The following is a 19,344-nucleotide window of genomic DNA, read 5'->3' as shown; positions in this document are numbered from 1 at the left end:
TCTCTCTCTCTCTGACAAATAAATAAATTTATATATATATATTCATTAAAAAAAAGAAACAGTGACTTTACAGGTAATAAAATGGCACTAAATTCATATATTTCAATAACTACTCTGAATGTAAATGTACAACTCCACTCAAAAGACACAGGGTATCAGACTGGAGAAAAAAACAAGACCCATCCATACACTGTCTGCAAGAGACTCATTTTATTTATTTATTTTTTAAGATTTTATTTATTTATTTGACAGAGAGAGATCATAAGTGAGCAGAGAGGCAGGCAGAGAGAGAGAGGGAAACAGGCTCCCCACTGAGCAGAGAGCCCAATGCGGGGCTTGATCCCAGGACCCTGGGATCATGACCTGAGCCAAAGGCAGAAGCTTAACCCACTGAGCCACCCAGAGGCCCCTGTAAGAGACCCATTTTAGACATAAAGACACCTCCAGATTGAAAGTGAGGGGGTATAGGGGCACTTGGGTGGCTCAGTGGGTTAAGCTTCTGCCTTCGACTCAGGCCATGACCTCAGGGTCCTGCGATCATGCCCCACATCGGGCTCTCTGCTCAGCGGGGAGCCTGCTTCCCCCTCTCTCTCTGCCTGCCTCTCTGCCTACTTGTGATCTCTCTCTCTCTTTCAAATAAATAAATAGAATTTTTAAAAAACTAAAAAAAAAAAAAAAAAGTGAGGGGGTGGAGAACTATTTATCATGCTACTGGACATCAAAAGAAAGCTGGGGTAACAATCCCTGTATCAGACAAATTAGATTTCAAACCAAAGACTGTAATACAAGATAAAGGACAGTATACCATAATTAAAGTGTCCATCCAACAAGAAGATCTAACCAAGGAGGTAAAGGATCTGTACTCTAAAAACTACAGAATACTTATGAAAGAAATTGAGGAAGACACAAAGAAATGGAAAAACATCCCACGCTCATGGGTTAGAAAAACAAATATTGTTAAAATGTCTGTGCTGGGTGCCTGGGTGGCTCAGTGAGTTAAGCCTCTGCCTTTCGCTCAGGTCATGATCTCAGGGTCCTGGGATGGAGCCCCACATTGGGCTCTCTGCTCAGCGGGGAGCCTTCTTCTTCCTCTCTGTCTCTGCCTGCCTCTCTGCCTACTTGCGATCTCTATCAAATAAATAAATAAAATCTTTAAAAAAAATAAATAAATAAAAATAAAATGTCTGTGCTACCTAAAGTAATCTACATATTTAAAGAAATCCCTATCAAAATACTACTGACATATTTCACAGAGCTGGAACAAATAATCCGAAAATATGTCTGGAACCAGAAAAGGCACTGAATAGCCAGAGGAATACTGAAAAAGAAAACCAAAACTAGTGGCATCACAATCCTTGACTTCAAGCTGTACTGCAAAGCTGTAATCATCAAGACAGTATGGTACTGGCATAAAAGCAGACACATAGTTCGGTGGATGAGAATACGGAACCCAGAAATGGACCCTCAACTCTATGGCCAACTCTTCTTCAACAAAGCAGGAAAAAATATCCAATGGGAAAGAGACAGTCTCTTCAACAAATGGTGTTGGGAAAATTAGACAACCACATGCAGAAAAATGAAACTGGACCATTTTCTTACACCATACACACAAAAAAACCTCAAAATGGATGAAAGACCTTAATGTGAGACAGGAACGGATCCAAATTCTAGAGGAGAACAGAGACAGCAACCTCTTTGACCTCAGCCACAGCAACTTCTTGCTAGACACATCTTCAAAGGCAAGGAAAAGGAAAGCAAATGTAAATTATTGGGACTTCATCAGGATAAAATCTTTTGCATAGCAAAGGGAACAGTCAACAAAACCAAAAGACAAACAACAGAATGGGAGAATATATTTGCAAATATCTTATCAGATAAAGGGCTATTATCCAAAATCTATAAAGAACTTATCAAACTCAACAGCTAAAAAGAAACAGAATATAGAGTCAAGAAATGGACTGAAGACATGAATAGACATTTCTCCAGAGAAGAAATACAAATTGCCAACAGACACATGAAAAATGCTAACATCACTTGGCATCAGGGATATACAAATCAAAACCATAATGAGATACCACCTCACATCTGTCAGAATGGCTAAAATTAAGTCAGGAAACAACAGATGTTGTCGAGGACATGGAGAAAAGGAAACCTTCTTACACTGCTGGTGGGAATGAAAACTGGTATAGCAACTCAGGAAAACAGTATGTAGATTCCTCAAAAAGTAAAAAATAGAGCTACTCTATGACCCAGCAATATCCTATGACCCAAAGAATACAAACATAGTGATCGGAAGTGGCACCTACTTCCCAATGTTTATAGCAACAGTGTCCACAACAGCCAAACTATGGAAAGAGCCCATTGACAGATGAATGGATAAAGATGATATACATATATATATATATGAATATTAATCAGCCATCAAAAAAAAAAAGGAATCTCACCATTTGCAATGATGTGGATGGAACTAGAGGGTATTATGTTAAGCAAAGCAAGTCAATCAGAGAAAAATATCATTTTTTTAAAAGATTTTATTTATTTATTTATTTGACAAAGATCACAAGTAGGCAGAGAGGCAGGCAGAGAGAGAGGGGGAAGCAGGCTCCCCGCTGATCAGAGAGCCTGATGTGGGGCTCGATCCCAGGACCCTGGGATTATGACCTGAGCCGAAGGCAGAGGCTTTAACCCACTGAGCCACCCAGGCGCCCAAAAATATCATATGATTTTGCTCATACATGAAATTTATGAAACAGAGGATCATAGGGGAAGGGAGAGAAAAATCGGGCAAAATCAGAGAGGGAGACAAACCATAAGAGACTTTTAACTATAGGAAACAAACTGAGGGTTGCTGGAGGAGGTGGGTGGGGGAATGGGGTAACTGGGTGATGGGCATTAAGGGGCCATGGGATTCAAAGAGCACGGGGTGTTATATGCAACTGATGAATCACTGAGGTTTACCTCTGAAAATAATAATATGCTATATGTTAATTAATTGAATTTAAATTTAAAAAATTATATCAGTAAAAAAAAAAAATGAAACAAGTAAAACTGTCCCAATTTGTAGATTATGTGATTATCCACATAGAAAATCGCAAGTAATCAACAACCAAAACTTCACAGAACCAAAAAGAGTCCAATAAATTCCTCATTTTGCTTAAGTGAATCTAAACTGGGTTTCTGTCACATGTAACTGAAAAAATTATTTATTTACTCATTTACCCATCAATTATTTATTGAATGCCTAACATTTGCCAGTAACTGTTCTAGACAACTGTTGTAATGCATCACAACAATGATGTATCAGCAAACAAAACAAATTTCTTATTCTTAAGGGTGGTGGTAAGAGATGTAAAAAGTTAAAATAGATTAAAGAGAAAAATTGAGGGGTGCCATTTTAGAAAATGTAGTAGGGGAAGACCTCTTTGATAGGATACCTCATAAAATGGGGATTTAGCCAAGGGGTATCTAAGGGAAGAGTGTTCCAGGCAGCGGGAAAAATCCCAAGGCTGGAACATGCATGGTATGTTCAAAAAAAAAAAAGCAAGGGTGCCGATATGCTGGGTAAGGGAAGGAGGAGCAGGTGCTGGGTCAGAGAGAACGCTGTGCCAGATCACACAGCTCCTTGTAGTCAAGGCAAGGACTTGAGATTTTACCTGGAGTAAACTGGGAAGTACTGCGGGCTATGAGCAAAGGTGCAACGGGAGGGAGAGCGTTTATGTTTAGTCCTGACCAGTTCAACAGATAAACACAGGAACTGGTTCTCTGATAGTAGAACAACTCAAATGCGCCACTTAACTTCTTTCTTTTCCATTTCAAAACTCTTCTATGTACTCTTCCATACTTTGTTCTTTCTTCCTTGGGACATAAAACTTGTTCTACCCCTTAAATAAAATGGAAAAAAAAAAAACAAAAAAAACTTGTTCTACCCCTTCACAAGCCCAAACCCTCCAGCAACTCCATGGGCACTTCCCTTCCTGTGAATAAATTACTTTCCCAGTCCCCACCCCCCACCAGCAAAAGCTTGCAGTGTATTTAAATCATTAACTATGAACTGGAGGATGGCAGGAGATTGTATAAACTTTGAGCATAATTTTTGCCCAGCACTCTGGCTCCTCCCTCTGGAATGTCTCCACCAACCCAGGAAAGGCCCTCTGGGTAAGTCTTGGGTCTTCCAGTTGTCAGACTACTACTTCTCCCTCTTATTTTGGCTACTGCTAGGACTAACACAGAAGCGAGAGTTCAAGTTTCAGGCCTGCTCTGCCAGGAAACTGGTCTGCCATCGCCTCCAGCTGTGTCGGAATCCGTCACTTTAGTGAGTACTACCCTATCTGTCTCCTATGTAAGGTTTGCTGGTCTGGCATGCACACTTTTGAGCCAAGATAACAAAAAAGCAACCAAAAGCAACAGACCAAAAATGCTCTCATGGAAGTTTTAGGCAGCCCAAGTGTTTCTATCAGAATTTCTCAGCTGTTGTGTAAGTCTATCTAAGAGTACGTGCACACAAAAAACTGTAAACATAGGGGCACCTGGGTGGCTCAGTGGGTTAAGCCTCTGCCTTCAGCTCAGGTCATGATCTCAGGGTCCTGGGATCGAGCCCCACATTGGGCTCTCTACTTGGCAGGGAGCCTCCTTCCTCCTCTCTGCCTGCCTCTCTGCCTACTTGTGATCTCTGTCAAATAAATAAAAAATCTTAAAAAAAAAAAAGAGCTGTAAACATAGCAGCTAAGTTTTAAATTTTAAGTCTTTTGGTACTATGTAATTTTTTTATAACTATGTGCATGTGTCAACTTGGTAAAATGTCTTGGGAAAAAAATTTAATTGGGTCCAAGGAGCAGCTGAGTTTCCCACTGTACTATTTCGCTTTCCACCCTGCTCAGTGGCAAATTGGAATCTATCTTCTGCACATCTGGAAAGTATGCATATTATATCTAGGAAAATCTCAGGGAATGTACACATGAAAATCCAAGGAAATAATCCTGGGGTAGCCCCTCTCGCCATGAAATGATCAAGAGAAGCTCTAAAAACCCTGTCTAGAAGTTGAGGGTGGGTCTTGTTAGGGCTGGGGAGAATAGTAGGGGCTTCAACTTGCCTTGAGGCTATATATGCTAAGCCAATGCGATTACTTGGACTACTTGGTGGGAGAGATACTTAAAGAGATGTAAGAAGGCTAAGCCCTCCTCTGCACTGATGTTTATACAGATGTAAAGCTTGCATGTCAGATGAGACCACAAATACTTTCATACCCAACTGACCAGCAGGGGTACTTTCTTTCTTAGAAGAGTTTTCTGTGGCTCAGTGCAAACATCTGGACTCATATCTCAACTCTTTTACCTACAAAGAATATTGGAAAGCTGGAAAATAGATGTTATGAAGTGCTAAGATTAACGAAAAAAATGTTTGTTGAGGAGAAGGCAATCTTATTATCTCTGATCAGGATGATGCTGATATTTTCTTTTTGGTAGAACAGAATGGTTAGGCTCATTTTAAGCTCCAACTGACTGGTCAATTTTCTTTTCAATGTATATTTGAAGGATTCTAAATGTAGTGGAGGAAACAGTTTCAAAATTTCATCTTAACTGCACAATAATGGAAACAATTCAAATGACATCAATAGAGGACTGGCTTAAGTAATTATGGTGCAGGGGCATCTGGGTGGCTCAGTATAAGCCTCTGCCTTCGGCTCAGGTCATGATCTCAGGGTCCTGGGATCGAGCCCCGCATGGGACTCTCTGCTTATTCGGGAGCCTGCTTCCTCCTCTCTCTCTCTCTGTCAAATAAATAAAATCTTAAAAAAAAAAAAAAAGAAATTATGGTGCAGTTCTTCACTGGAATGCCATGCAGCTCTTTAAGAAAACAAAACATAAAAGAAAAACAAAAACAAAACAAAATGAGAAAGATCCTGATGTACTGACATGGATGGACCTTCAAAAATTTGTTATAAAAAAATTTTAAACTACAGGAACAGTGTAGTATTCTCGGCTACCTGTTGTGTCAAAGTGGTAAAGAAATAAGGATCTATAGTCATCTGCTTAAATACATGGAAAGAAATCCTGAGGAGATACATAGAAGTAATCATAGTTCCTGGAGGGAGTGGGTTGGGATGAAATTGGGCAGCTGTGAGATGGGGGTGGGAGAGGGCAGATTTTTTTTTAGAGAGGGTGGAGGGCCAGATGGAGAGGGAGAGAGAGAATCTTAAGCAAGCTCAATGCCCAGTGTGGACCCAGACATGGGCTGGACCTCACAACCCTGAGATCATGACTTGAGCCAAAATGAAGAGGCAGGCACTTAACAGACTGAGCCACCCAGGCGGGCGGGCAGTTGGGGGGAATGCAATTTTTCACTGTACTTTTTAACATTTGAACATTTAACATTTGAACCATTTGAAGACCTTCTCCAAAAAATTGAAAATAAAGAGAAAAAGTCACAACACTAAAAACATAGTTTTAAGTAGTACTTAACTTCTTTCTTCAGTTGAAGGAGCCCTGACACTAATTCTGTAATATGGGAGATAACTGTCAAATGTGTGGGCTATAACTTGCCAGCAAACAGCAGAGAAGGGTGGTTCCCTCTCTACTCAACCCTCAGTGCCAAACAAGACAACAGTGGGAGGCAGTACTTTACTAATCCTGAACCCTTAGAAACCCTTGGAAAAATCTTACCTGGGAAACCATTCACCTCAGTTTGCCTGTATTTTTTTTTAAGATTTTATTTATTTATTTGTTACAGAGAGAGATCACAAATAGGCAGAGACTCAGGCAGAGAGAGAGGCAGAAGCAGGCTCCCCGCTGAGCAGAGAGCCCGATGCAGGGCTCAATCCCAGGACCCTGAGATCATGACCTGAGCTGAAGGCAGAGGCTTACCCCACTGAGACACCCAGGTGCCCCTACTGCCTGTATTTTAATGTTTCATATCATCCAGTTCTCAGCAATTATCAATATAGATCAGCACTGTCCACAAGAATGTTCTGCAATGATAGAAATGTTCTGTGTTTGCAGTTACCTATATGCAGTAGCTACTAGTCACATGTGGCTGTTAAGCATTTGAAATGCAGCTAGTGTTTTTAAATAGTATTACATTTAAATTTAAATAGCCATATATGAACAGTACAGGTAGTCATATAAATCTGGCTAAGCAATAGAGGTACTTTTCAGGTCTAATATAACCCTTAGCTATAGAAATAAACCAAATACAAAGTTCTCCCTTCTGAAAACATAATTTATTCATTCAAAAAATAAGCACATACTGCGAGCCAAACACTATGTTATTTCCTAGGGACAGTACCATGAACATAACAGACAAAATGCCCACCCTCACAAAACCTACACTGTAGCACCAAAGATCAGCGAACTACAGCCCATGAGTTAAATCCAGCCTTCTGTTTTGTTTTTTTTTTTTAAGATTTTATTTATTTATTTGACAGACAGAGCTCAGAAGTAGGCAGAGAGGCAGGCAGAGAGAGAGGAGGAAGCAGGCTCCCTGCGAGAGCAGAGAGCCCGATACGGGGCTTGATCCCAGGATCCTGGGATCATGACCTGAGCGGAAGGCAGAGGCTTTAACCCACTGAGCCACCCAGGCGCCCCACCTTCTGTCTGTTTTTATACAGGCTACAAACCAAGAATTTTTTTTTTTTAAGATTTTATTTATTTGACAGACAGAAATCGTAAGTAGGCAGAGAGGCAGGTGGGGGGTGGGGGAAGCAGGCTCCCCGCTGAGCAGAGAGCCTGATATGGGGCTCGATCCCAGGACCCTGGGATCATGACCTGAGCTGAAGGCAGAGGCTTTAAACCACTGAGCCACCCAGGCACCCCATCAAGAATGGTTTTTATTTTATATTTTCAAATATTTCAAAAATGTCAAAAGAGGAATACTAATTCATGACATACGAAAATTACATGAGGGGTACCTGGGTGGCAAAGTTGGTTGAGCGTCCAACTCTTGGTTTGGGTTCAGGTCATGATCTCAGGGTTATACGATCGAGCCTTGCATCAGGCTCCACCCTCAGTAGGGAGTCTGCTTGGGAGTCTCTATCTCCCTCTCCTACTGGCCCTCCCCCTGCATGTACTTTCTCTCTCTCTCAAATAAATAAATCTTAAAAAAAAAAAAAAAGAAAATTACATAAAGTTCAAGCTTTAATATCCATAAATGGGTTTTGTTTGGAACACAGCCATGCCCGTTTAGTCATGTATTGTCAGTGGCTGCTATCTCAACCAGAGTTGAGGTAAACTGTGGCCACAGAGACCATATGGTGCACAAAGCCATATTTACTATCTGGACTTTTACAGAAAAAGTTTGCTGACCCCTACTCCAGTGGGTGGGTAGTAATAGGCAAGACACCATGATAAGCACTTCGCATGCATTATCTCATTTAATCTTTGTGACAACTCTCTGATAGAGGTTCCTGCTCTGATAGAGGTTCCTTGCTCAGTGGGAAGCCTGCTTCTCTCTCTCCCACTCCCTCCGCTTGTGTTCCCTCTCTCACTGCATCTTTCTCTGTCAAATAAATAAATATTTAAAAAGTTATTTGTTTATTTATTTGAGAGAGAGAGAGAAAGAGTGCGCACAATCAGGGGGAGGGGCAGAAGAAGAAGCAGGCTTCCTGCTGAGCAGGAGCCCAATGTGGGGCTCTATCCGGGACCCTGAGACCACGACCTGAGCCAAAGGCACACACTTAATGACTGAGCCACCCAGGTGCCCAAGAATGTACATTTGTCACCAGCTTCCAGGTGATGCTGATCTGCTGGCTCACAGATCACCTCTGGATCAGTGATTCTCAACCTTGATTGCACATTAGCATCTTCTGAGGAAATTTTTAAAAATATGATGCCCTGGCCCCACCCCGAGAGAATTTGATTTAATTGGTCTAAGCCCCAGGCATTGGTATTTAAAAAAAAAAAAAAAAGCTTTCCTGGTGATTCAAATATACATCCAGAGTTGAGAATCACTGCTCTACTGAATCCTATTGAACTATAGTAAAGAGAACACTGAAATGGGAATCCACAGACATGAGTTCTAGTTCTCACTCTGACATGACCTACTGAAGTGAGGGGGTTCCATTTTCTTTGCAAAAAATGAGGAGCTCAGGGCGCCTGGGTGGCTCAGTGGGTTAAAGCCTCTGCCTTCGGCTCAGGTCATGATCTCGGGGTCCTGGGATCGAGTCCCGCATCGGGCTCTCTGCTTGGCGGGGAGCCTGCTTCCTCCTCTCTCTCTGCCTGCCTCTCTGCCTAGTTGTGATTTCTCTCTGTCAAATAAATAAAATATTAAAAAAAAAAAATGAGGAGCTCAAACCAGATGATCTCAGAGGACTCAAGCTCAGTGACTTGTCAGGTTGTCACATAAAGATGTGGGAGGGTCAGAAGTAGTACCTAGATCTCCCAGTACGTTGGGTGCAGCAACATGATGCCTAAACACCAGGCCCATTTAGGATTAAACTTATGGATGTGGGTCGCCTGGGTGGCTCAGTGGATTAAGCTGCTGCCTTCGGCTCAGGTCATGATCTCAGGGTCCTGGGATCGAGCCCCACATCAGGTTCTCTGCTCCGCAGCGAGCCTGCTTCCTCCTCTCTCTCTGCCTGCCTCTCTACCTACTTGTGATCTCTCTCTCTCTGTCAAATAAATAAATAAAATCTTTAAAAAAAAAAAAAAACTTATGGATGATATCCATTATTTGGCAATGCATCAATACAGAAACTCTGCCACATAGCCACGCTGCCTTACATACTGCACAGCTAGAGCTGCAGTTAAAAATGACTTGGGGCCCCTGGATGGCTCAGTGGGTTAAGCCTCTGCCTTTGGCTCGGGTCACTATCTCAGAGTCCTGGGATCGAGCCCCGCATCAGGCTCTCTGCTCTGCGGGGAGTCTGCTTCCCCCTTCTCTCTGCCTGCCTCTCTGCCTACTTGTGATCTCTCTCTGTCAAATAAAAAGAAAAAAAAATAAAAAAATAAAAATGACTTAATGATAGGGTGCCTGGGTGGCTCAGTCAGTTAAGTGTCGGCTTAGGTCAGGATCTCAGGGTTGTGAGATCCAGCCCTGCATTAGGCTCCATGAGTGAGTCCTGCTTAACATTCTCTCTCTCCCTTTCCTATGCCCCTCCCTCTATAAAAAAAAATGATTTAATGATTGTGAGAGTAGTATTTCATTGTAGGAAATTTAGAAAATTACAGAAAGTATGAAGAAGAACCCTATCATCTCTAGAACCATGTTTTTAACAACCTTGTTTATGAGATCTCAGCCAGGTAAATGAAATCATGATCAGATGAATTCCCACAGAAACAGGGAGGGCTAGGTGGCCTGGAGGGTCCTCCCCCACAAAAATCCCAAAGGTTAAAGACCTATGATGACATCTCTGGTAAATGCAGCTCCAAGTCTGGACTTGAAGGTTGTGTGGGCTCCTATTGGGAGCACGGGAACTACAGCCTATAAACTAAATGATTTTAGACAGTTCTTTCATGCCTAATTGGTACTAGGTTACTCTATTTCTTCACTTATGGATTATCCACTGTAGAAATTTCTCCTTAACATGTCTCTATAACTTTTGAAATGCAGGTGAAATATATTAGATATCTTTGCTTTCACTGGGAGTAACTGGGTGACTCAGATCTTTACTTTCAAAATGCATATGGGAGACAATAGCATGAAGTACATAGTCAGGAAAATGGGCTGGGACCAGGCAGCTCTAGGTTCAAATCCAGCTAGTGCCTTTGTTGTGTACTAAATGTTTGTGCCTCTCTCCAAATTCATATGTTGAAACCTTAACCCCCAAAATGTGATGGTATTTGGAGGTGGGGTCGTTGGGAGGTAATTAGGTTTAGATGAGGTCATAAGGGTGAGGCCCCAATGATGGGCTTAGTATCCTAATAGAAGAAGAAGAAAAACCAGAGCTCTCACTCTTTCTACCATGTAAGTACATAAAGAGAAAGTGGTCACCCGCAAGTCAGGACAGAGCCCATATGGGGGAACTGAATTGGCTAGCACTTGATCTTGGACTTCCCAGGTTCCAGAACTGTGAGAAATAAATGTCTGTTGTTTTGACCAGCCTGTCTATAGTATTTTCTTATGGTGGCCAGAGTTCACTAAGACAGCCTCTTAGTAATTTTTTCTATCTGTAAACAGAGATGATAATATCCACCTCACAGAGTTACTCTGAAAATTTACTATAATTCATATGTAAATAAAGCACTGATACAGTGTTCGAAACATCGAGTGCTCAGAGAATGGCACTTGTATGATGATTATAAATAATAATAATAATATAACCTAGCTACTTTGTGGTATGGCTACCTTTAGGACAGAGACAAATGCATGTTCATTAGCTTGTCTTTTAGATGAACCAGCTTCTGTGGAAATCCTGAGTGCTAACACATCCAGCAAGACTGATGCTAGCTCTTGTCACCATGGAGACATTACTTCGTGCCAAGTGTTTTCGGCGCCTCGCAATCCCTGGTTCTGTGAGAGTACTACATAAAGATTATAGAACAGTTTCCCCTCAGAATTTTTCCAATTATGAATCCATGAAACAGGAATTCAGACTGGAGATTCCAGAGTATTTCAACTTTGCTAAAGATGTCCTGGACGAATGGACCAATGTGGAAAAGGTATGGAACAAGGGCCATTCCAACTACAGTTTCTCAGAGAGGAGTGATTTTGCCCCCAGGGCAAATGTCTGGAAACAATTTTGGCCAGGGATGCTGCTATGTATCCTCTAATACACAGGACAGTCTCCCATAGCAAAAAATTATGTGGCTCAACATGTTAATAGTTTCATAGTTGAGAAAGCCTGGTTTATAAAAATATATGATTATAGGTTAACTTCTTAAAAATACCAAAAAGTAGTAGTATGAAGTTCAGAAATGGTCAGAAATGGTAGGGAATGAAGCATAGATATAGCAATGAGAGAACATAAAAGGATGCAAGAATTCTAACTTTTGGGGAAAATAAACAATCAGGCTAAATGAAAAATAACATGGCTCCTGACAGGGGCACCTATGTGGCTAAGTGGGTTAAACCTCTGCCTTCAGCTCAGGTCATGGCCTCAGGGTCCTGGGATCGGGTCCTGAGATCAAGCTCTGCATCAGGCTATCCACTCAGTGGGGAGCCTGCTACCCACCCCACCCCCTTTGCCTACTTGTGATCTTTCTCTCTGCCAAATAAATTAAAAACAAAACAAAACAAAAAACTTGGCTCCCAACAGCTAGAAATGAAGACCCCAGAGTTATTTCCAAATTTCCCCTATATGACCTAACTAAAGACCTATGAGTTTTCTTCTGAGAAAATATTCCACTGAGTCAGTTAAAATAGAATTAAGCTGCATCAGGAGTTTTAAATCGCCTGGTTTGCCTTTCCTCAGGCTGGAAAGAGACCTTCCAATCCAGCCTTCTGGTGGATAAATGGAAACGGAGAAGAAGTGAGATGGAGTTTTGAGGAACTGGGATCTTTGTCTAGGAAATTTGCCAATATACTTACAGAAGCCTGTTCCCTGCAAAGAGGAGATCGAGTAATTGTGATTCTTCCCAAGATCCCAGAATGGTGGCTTGCAAATATAGCCTGTCTGCGAACAGGTTAGTAGTGTTTGAAATCTGATTACATTTAAAGTAGGCTGGATGGGAGATCTACCAAAACTCTATGTAATCATGAGACATTTATTTGGGTAAATTATTTGAGGCACTATATACAATATAGTATTCTTCTCAGGAACCTTAGAAATGTGTTGGAAACACACCATATCTTTTGACCTAAACTATGAGTTAAGTTTTTCATAATGAAATAGGTTTATTAACCAAATGCCAATCAACAATGGAATACCCTCATACCTACCACTGTTTTCCTCCTATAGTCCCACGGTCATCTGAAACTCAATGCTGCCACAAAGTTCTTGTTTCATGCCTTTATTTTTCTCATGGTTAATTGCCATTCGCCTCGTGCCCAAAGTAAGCAGCTGCTATTCCTCCTTCCAAATCAGTTCCTACATCTTGTAATTCTGACTTCCTACATGTGCCCAGAGTCCTTCTTCTTCAATCCCATTGCTATTGCTTTAGTTCACATGTTTGGCATCTCCTGAATGGATTTGCCCAAAAGTCTCCCTATTTCTGATCTTGTGTGTGCCCACACCTTACTCCAATCCAATTCATCCTCCATAGATAGTGTTCTTTCTAGGATGCATATTTTATCCTGTCAATATGTTGCTTGATGTTATTTAATAATTCTCCATTGCCTACTGTGTAAAATCAGAACTTCTTTAGGTGTGTCACAGAAGGTTTGATCTCCTCCCTTCATTGTTTTCATACTCTCTGCTCCAGCTATATCAAATGGTTTCCTATAAGGTTCATGATCTTTCTCTTTTTCTGGATTTTGTGCATACTATTTCCTGTGCTTGGAAAGCCTTTCCCTCACACCTAACCACCTGGATAACTTCTATTAGATTTTCAGGTCTCAACTCTAATGTCACTTCTCAGGCAGCCCTACCCTGATGTCCCAATTCAGGTGCTTTCCTTTTTGACATCCCCTAGAAAACATGTATATGTTTCTATTTTAACCTGTACTGTAGTGTCTGAGTGTCTATTTGGTATAAATTTGTCATTCCCCTAGGACTCTGTATGTTCCTAAAAGCCAATGACTAAGATAGTCATGTCTATACCTTCAATTACTGGCATATAGTAAATGCTCGGTAAAATATTTGTTGAATTAATTAATATCCCTACTGTTTTAATAAATAATTGAGTAAACATTCTTAATTCATCATAATTACTTGCATTTGAGAGTTACATGTTCTCATATCATATGTACTGATGAATTGTACACTAGAGTAGCAGAGCCCACTTTTAACAGGTTTTTTTTTTTTTTTTTTGGAAACAAAGTGATAGCTTTCATGAATGCTGCTTAAGCTCACTGTCTTAGTAAAGGGGCAACATGTTGGACTACCAGGACCAGAAATCCATTCATATTAGTTCAGTAAGGAAGGAAAATTATTGAACATCTACTGAAGGATCTACAGGGGACAAAAAGTACAGACAGAGCAACTGGCTTCTTTCTCCGTTTCTTTTGCTTTGAAGCCATAGGGCCTCCTGTCTCTGTATTCCTTAAATACCTGTTCCTTTGACTTCTTTCTACTAACACATGATTTTTTTTGCTCCCCTTCATTTTCCCTGACATGTGGTTTGGTTTGCTACACAGATGCCTTAGCCCCTAACTCTGTATGTCTCAATCTATTCAGTCTCTTAAATCAAATACTTGAGGCAGAATCTGACTGGCATGGCTTGGGTTGGGCCAGTCAGATGTGGTCAGAGGCAGGTGCATCTGATACCAACATAGTTACTGGGGCTGCAGAAAGGAAGGCAGATTCTCTTGGAAGGGAGAATGAAAGGGAGACAGTAAATGGTAAATCTAATATACTAACAATGCTGAAAATAAGCATTATCTACCATCTATATGCATGGGAGGATGGGCTAGGCTTTCAAATCCTGTTGCCAAATTGAATCACAAAAGTTACTTTTTTCATCCACCAAACAAACTTCTGGAAAAACTTTGTCTTTTCATATAGATCTGTTAACAGGGAGAGAAGGGACTACTAGTACCAGAGTCTTTTGACCCTTCATGCAAATGTACATATTGGTAATATCATTTTGTACACCCTATATCATCAACATGGTAATAAGAGGCCTTTCCCAAGATTTACACTTGATTTTAGCCAAAAGGCCAAGAAGCGATGTCCCCCCACTAAGATTTAAAGTAACATTTTGTTCCCTGGCAAGAGACTATGTAATGTTTCCCTAAATGACTAATTTGGACAGGGTAGTTTTAATAGGTAAGACTGATCACTATTAATAGGTTCTTTAAAGACAGGATATGAATAATGTATTAGCAGGAATTAATTATCCAAAGGGTGATGTTTTTAAATAAAGTCTTCTGCTAGGCATGAAATGCTAGCAGTGAGCTTGTTCTTACAGAGTGCCTTTAAATTATAGAAGACTATTGGGCCATGGTAGGCTAATTAAATATCCCCAGATGGAACATCTCTAAAGAATAACCTTGGAGTTAAAGACTCATAAACAATGCTGTATTGCTTGATTAGAAAAGAAAGATATTCTGAAGAACTTTGGGTTTTGGTCCTGGTTATCTGTTTCCTGAAGATCTCCATTGGAGGAGACTGTCCTTTCCCAAAGGGAAAGACAAGCCAGTGTCAAGAATCCAGGAATGAGCAGGTACATGTTCTTCAATCTTCCATTCCTGCTGTGATGCTAAGAAGAGTAAACACCACTGCTCAGTGCATAACTTCCACCCCTCTCTCTAGGGTCTGGACTTGAGAGTGGTAGAGCCCAAGATACAGATATGGATACATATAACTATACAGCTATACTTTATACAATATATATAGTTATACAACTATATTTGAAATATATAGATACAAATATAGATATAGATATATTTTTGAAATTCCAATAACTCTTTGAGAAAATAATAGCTAAAATTTACTCAGCACTCTTTACACATTTAATTCATTTACTCCTCATTAATCATACAGAATCCCCAATATACAGATGCAGAATCTGAGACTCATGGAGATGAAGTGGCTTTTCCAAGGCCAACCTATAAGACTGTTTGGCTGCAGGACAGACTCTTAACCATTATACTACACTTACAGTGTACTTTACAGCAGGGAGAAGTGGAAGCACTGAAAAGATGAATGCCTCAATCCCTCCCTTTGGAAAGAAATCATAAAACATTTATGTACGTTTTAAAAGGTGCCGGACTGAAGTAGTTAAGTGTACAGCTGTGGGGTCAGGCTTCAGAGTTCAGTCCCTGCACTGCCACTTTCTACTCCAGTGATCTTTGGCAAATTATTCATAGATTTTATGTTTTTTTTAAGGGATTAAATAAGTTAAAACTTATTTAAATCTGGCATTTAGCCAATAAATATTGGATAATATAACTCTTCAATCAAAACTGTCTTCAAAGAAATGAAAACAAAACAAAACAAAACAAAACAAAACCTATCTTCTTCAAGCTGAATGTTATGAATGGTCTTCAGATAGAAGAAAATTAGCCAGCATTTAACACGCTTTCGTGTTCAGTCAAAAGGGACACAGATATTGAGATGCTTTGAAAGGCAAAAGCCGAATTATAAAAAGAAGGCAAATAGATACCTAGACTGGCAAACTGAATGGCAAACTCATTCTGAGACACAGAGGACACAGGAGCAATCTATAGTACAGTAACTAACATGATAAAGAAAATCCTTCCTTCTATATGTTGTTTTCTTCTGCTCCTTTAGGGACAGTTTTAATTCCAGGAACCACTCAGCTGACCCAGAAAGACATTCTCTACAGACTACAATCTTCGAAAGCCAAGTGCATTATTACCAACGAAGTTTTAGCCCCAGCAGTAGATGCTGTTGCATCTAAATGTGAAAATCTGCACTCCAAGCTAATTGTGTCTCAGAAACCCAAAGACGGGTGGGGGAACCTCAAGGAGATGATGAAGTGAGTAGCCATAACTGTTGTAGAACAGCTTCCCCAGAAAGAAAGGCAACAATTGAAAAGATATTCAACCCACAAGTGATCAGAAAAATGAAAATTAAAACGAGGCAAAGGGAACAACTGGTGATTACTGCTGCACTAATAATCTGCAAAGCTCTGAGGCAGGCAGGAGCTTGGAGTGGTTTTTGTATGTTAGGATCTTGAAGGAAGCAGGCCCTGAGATAGAGATCGGTTGTGTAAGAAGTTTATTAAGGATTTGTCTTGGGGTCAACATCTACGAAAGAAGGGCAAGGAGGGGGATTGAACAAAAGAAGAAATTTATCTGCCATGCACTCCCAGAAAAACCTTCAGCTAATCCACTGGAACCTCTGGGGCTTGGAGAGTCCTTCAAAGCTATTCCAAGATAAAGCAAAAGGTCCTGGCCTTTATATACCATTACTGATCAGTAACTGAGTGTGCGCTTTCCCTAGAAGGAAGGGATGACCTTGAGCGAGACAGCTCTCTTCAGCCAAAGCTATTTCTGAATAGGCTCCCAGCACCTGTGGGGAGTAAGTCCTTCGTTCCTGCAGCAGAATCTAGGAGGTGCATTCACAGCACCAACACAGAGCTGTTATCGTCACCCAGAGAAACTGATCATAATCAGTTCTTATGTTTAGGCTATATCATTTCCTTGCAGATACCAACACTTCAGGTTATAAATAAGAACACTTAATGTTAATGGATGCTATTATAAAACTAAGTTATATTGATATTCAGTCCCTGCTATGGAATGCTTCCAGGGGTCATTTAGCACTCTGACCCAGTATTGGTTCTATCTTAGCTTTAGGTTGGCAGCCAGTTCCCTCTCTAGAATGAGCTTCCCACCTTTACCCAAGTAATTGGGAGCATGTTTGCAACTACATACTTATTCCTACCTCCTCTAAAATAGCTAACATTTACTGAGTTTTTACCAAAAGCCAAGTACTGTTCTAATTAAAAATGTTATACTTGCAACTTGGGTAACATTTGTATGGCTTTGGTTATGTGCCAAAAACTGTTCCAAGCATTTCACATATACTAACTCATTTGCATGTCACAATAACTTAAGAAGGGGTACTACAGTAATACACGTGAATAAGGCCAAATGCTTGGATTTGGCAGAGCTGGGTTTCAAACCCAGGGAGTCTGGCACCCGAGGCCACACTCCTAACTGCTACGTTTACAGCCTCTAGTGGTGAAATTGGTATGATAACCCCACCTTGGGTTTCTATCTACAATAGAAATGAGAGGTACACAGCTATAGGTACTATTTTTAAGTACTATATACTATATTTACTATTATGGAATCATAGACTAAACACTTAGTCTAGCTTCATTAGGCTTTTAAAACAACTTTTCTATAATTCTTGTAGCCTGGATGTTTCTTCCCTTTTTTAAAAATAGTATTTATTTATTTGACAGAAACACAGCAAGAGAAGGAACACAAGCAGGGGGAGTGGGAGAGGGAGAAGCAGGTTTCCTGCTAAGCAGGGAGCCCAATGCAGGGCTCAATCCCAGGACCCTGGGATCATGACCAGAGCTGAGGGCAGATGCCCAATGACTGAGCCACCCAGGCACCCCTGGATGTTTCTAATTCTTTTTTTTTTTTTAAGATTTTATTTATTTATTTGACAGACAGAGATCACAAGTAGGCAGAGAGGCAGGCAGAGAGAGAGAGAGGGGGGAAGCAGACTCTGCACTGAGCAGAGAGCCTGATGCAGGGCTAGATTCCAGGACCCTGAGATCATGACCTGAGCCAAAGGCAGAGGCTTTAACCCACTGAGCCTCCTAGGTGCCCCTGGATGTTTCTAATTCTAATGTTTCATTCTCAGCCCAACACTCCCAGATAAAATCTTTATGCTTTTTAGGCACTGTATGTACAGATCTCACCTCCTCTCAGGTGCCCTAATGTATGACCTATTAGCAGCCCAGTTATCCATTGGATCTACAGCCAATTCTTGAACAATATGGGAATTACCATCTTGCCTTATACCATCACCCATGACTTCTAATCACATACTCACTTCCTTAAAAAAAAAAAAATCACTTGAAAACATCCACAGTGAAGGGGAAGGGGCCATTCTCACATAGTCTTGATTATAAGATCATAGATTCCTCGTTCTGCTGACGGTATGATAAAACACTTGAGGTTTTTAAAATGCTTCAGCTCTTCTTTATCACATAGTAAAAAGCTATGAAACCAATTATAAGCCTATTATAAATGGGCTTTGATGACAAAATTTAGTTTAATTCCAGAAAGCACCTACGAAGATAGAGAAAGAGATGATTTTTACCTTGGAATTCAACCTAAGTCACCGGGGCCTGATCCACAAGGTGAAGAGGTCCATGTAGATGGTTTCTTGAATTCTTTTCTGTGGTAACAGTTCTTGATGCCACGTGCAATGTGCAGAATCAATGTAGTTCTTCCTTTGCAGACACGCCAGTGACAGCCACAACTGTGTGAAGACAAAACACGATGAGATGATGGCCATTTACTTTACCAGCGGAACAAGCGGATCCCCTAAAATGACTGGACACACTCATAGCAGTTTTGGTTTAGGATTATCTGTAAATGGAAGGTACCTTCACAGAACTCCAGCTTGACGTGTCAAAACTGCAAAGGTGATGATTCATTTGTTGATTTTTTCAATTTGTTTTCCTTATATATATCAGGACTATTCTTTGTTTTCCCAGGTTCTGGCTGGATTTGACTCCTTCAGATGTGATGTGGAATACCTCAGACACAGGCTGGGCAAAGTCAGCATGGAGTAGTGTCTTTTCTCCATGGATCCAGGGAGCATGTGTGTTTGCACATTATTTGCCACGTTTCGAGCCAACTTCCATCTTGCAAGTAAGA

The 19,344-nt window shown here is 40.8% G+C and overlaps 1 protein-coding gene and 1 long non-coding RNA gene across 7 annotated transcripts in view; one reads left to right on the top strand and one right to left on the bottom strand.

Moving 5' to 3' along the window:
* Positions 1-19,344, top strand: part of ACSM3 (acyl-CoA synthetase medium chain family member 3) — a 56,313-nt gene that overhangs the window by 21,746 nt on the left and 15,223 nt on the right. Inside the window, exons 1-6 of one of the 6 annotated variants that reach the window (XM_045994261.1) lie at positions 4,120-4,155; positions 11,310-11,591; positions 12,344-12,554; positions 16,265-16,472; positions 18,923-19,066; positions 19,182-19,338. In XM_045994261.1, coding sequence (XP_045850217.1) covers positions 11,373-11,591; positions 12,344-12,554; positions 16,265-16,472; positions 18,923-19,066; positions 19,182-19,338 — 939 coding nt within the window. In that variant the 5' untranslated portion in view covers positions 4,120-4,155; positions 11,310-11,372. The other 5 variants (XM_045994265.1, XM_045994263.1, XM_045994260.1 and 2 more) reach the window with 5 other exon arrangements.
* Positions 18,265-19,207, bottom strand: LOC123934228. Its single transcript, XR_006816754.1, has 3 exons — positions 19,071-19,207; positions 18,782-18,943; positions 18,265-18,679 (listed from the first exon to the last, which is right to left on the bottom strand). It is a non-coding gene; the product is annotated as an uncharacterized LOC123934228 (long non-coding RNA).

The sequence above is a fragment of the Meles meles genome, chromosome 21 (assembly GCF_922984935.1).
Source record: "Meles meles chromosome 21, mMelMel3.1 paternal haplotype, whole genome shotgun sequence".
NCBI classification, from domain to species: Eukaryota; Metazoa; Chordata; class Mammalia; order Carnivora; family Mustelidae; genus Meles; species Meles meles.
Note: the sequence above shows the minus strand (reverse complement) of the source record. Positions and strands in the feature narration are given on the sequence as shown.